The following is a 2,085-nucleotide window of genomic DNA, read 5'->3' on the forward strand; positions in this document are numbered from 1 at the left end:
GTTTGCATCAGAGCTGGCTCTTTGGTGGTCTCTCGGATTTTGAAATTTGGGTTTAACAGTGGAAGGACCTCTCCCTGGTCTTACCTTTGCCTGGCTGGATGTTTGTGTCTGAACATCAGTGGTTTTTGCACATCCCTTCAGGGCCAGGCTGGGCAAGGGAGGAGAAGGCATGACTGTGTGTGTGAAGGACAGGGCAACAAGGGCTTGGGAATTGTTGAGGAATACAGGGGAACCCTAGAAAACACAGTGGTCACCCCAGCCATTCCCCACAGGCTCCGGACCTAGGGTGAGGACACAGACCCAGATAGCAGGGAGATCTCCTGAGTCGCACAGCAGTCTCAAGGGCCCAGAGTCTGGGGACTTGGTATCGAGTGTTACCTCCAAGGCGTTGATTGTGCTCCCGTAAGAACCCTGCTTCTCTGCCCCAGGGGAGGCCATGTCGATCAGGACAGCACTGTCCTCTTCCTGGACCCGCCGCCACGGCATCCCGCTCCTGCACCAAAGGCCAGGGTAAGGACAGGAGTCAGAGAGAGGACATATGAGACCTGGTTCTGGTGCCACTGCACAGCCCACAGTGAGCTCACTTTCCAGTGCAGAACCCCCTTCCTTCCTTGACCTGCAGGGCAGAGCCTCCTGAGCCAAGGGAGAGCAGACAATTCTAGTTGCCTGCCTTTGCTGTATGGCTTGAAGACCTAGTACTGGGATCCCCAAACCTCGGGCTCCCCCACAACAGGGTGGACACAATAGAGACCACCTTGGCTCCTCCTGGGGGTCCTGAGCCTGGCACCTGGTAGGATCCTTTGCCCTCTGGGTCTTTCTCTGTGGAAGGACAGATGTCACTGCTCCAGGTAGTGAGTTGGCAAAATGGGGCAAAGAGTGAGAAAATTGTGGCCTGGGAAGGAGGGGGGTTTGAGCTGGGACTGGTATTTACTAAGCAGAGTTGATGAGGCTGTGACAGAGGCCACCAGGCCACAGGAGTCAGAGGGTATGAAGGAGGTGGGAAGGGGCAGCTTTTCAGTCCAATGCCTCATTTCAGGTTTACTGAGGCCCAGAGAGGCAGAGCCTAAGCCCAGACCTGCTGCCCCCACCTGGTTCCTGATGCCAAGAGCCAGGACTCAGCATCAGGACATGGCCCAAGCCCAGAGCTGAAGGAACCTGGGGTCAGTGTGGACCACAGGCCATTCCTCGAGGAGAATCCCCAAGGGTTTTCAGTGCCCAGGAGCCCCCCAACACCCCCACCCTGTTTTGGAGAGTAAGCTGGGCCCTCCTCAGACTTTTATGTGGAAGGGATGAGGGATAGGATGCCCCCGCATTCATGAAGACCTGGGAAGCAACCTGCTATATGTGAACAGGTGGGGAAACTAAGGCTTCTCAGGGCTGGGGCGCCCTGACCAGAGCCACACTGAGCACTTGTCCCTCCTCAACATCCCCCAGGGACAGCCCAGGGTGTTTGGAGCCCCAGTGGGCTGAGGGGCCCGCTCAGCCTCCCTAGAGCCCATCTCCCCACCTTCTCCCTGCAGCCCATGCTTCTTGGGTGGGTTACCTGGCACAGCGGCTTCCGGAAGAGGCCTCGGAGATCATGGCCAACCTCCCAGCACGGGCCTGGTCTCAGCAGCAGAGTCTGGGCCAGTCCCCAGGGCAGAGGGTTGGGAAGGGCCCTCTCCTGAGGCCCTGCCCAAGTGGTGGCAGCCACTCGCATGCCTTCACCTCATCTGCCAAAGGGGCCCCGGAAGAAGGCAGAGGAGGCGCCTGGCACAGCTGGCAGTGGGCAAGGTCTCCTGCTCCCGGAGCATGATCTATCTTTGTTTGAAAAGGGGGTGTGGGGCTCACAGCCTGCAAACAGAGTCAGTCCATTTTCCTAGGGCACATCCCATATGCAAATGTCGTTGTCCTCCTGGGCGCCTTATTTGCTTAGAGATTTCAGTGCTGGCATCAACCATGGTGGTGGCTGCTGCCTTGGAGGTCGAGGGAGATGAAATTAGGCGGGGACAGCCATAGGTGTCACCTCTGCCAGAAGCCCCACCAGGTGGGCCCAGCAAGCTCAGTTTACATGGGGAGAAACTGAAGATCTGTGAGGTTATGTAG

General features: G+C 57.7%; 1 protein-coding gene across 1 annotated transcript in view; it reads right to left on the bottom strand.

The window, feature by feature from the left end:
* Positions 1 to 1,699, bottom strand: part of ANO7 (anoctamin 7) — a 37,430-nt gene extending 35,731 nt beyond the window's left edge. Inside the window, 3 exon segments of the mRNA XM_008049860.1 lie at positions 379 to 493; positions 1,544 to 1,671; positions 1,673 to 1,699. Of these exon segments, the coding sequence (XP_008048051.1) occupies positions 379 to 493; positions 1,544 to 1,671; positions 1,673 to 1,699 (270 nt within the window).
* Positions 1,700 to 2,085: the final 386 nt, after the last annotated feature.

This window comes from Carlito syrichta, unplaced genomic scaffold (assembly GCF_000164805.1).
Source record: "Carlito syrichta isolate Samal-C Ts95f unplaced genomic scaffold, Tarsius_syrichta-2.0.1 Scaffold138451, whole genome shotgun sequence".
Taxonomy (NCBI): Eukaryota; Metazoa; Chordata; class Mammalia; order Primates; family Tarsiidae; genus Carlito; species Carlito syrichta.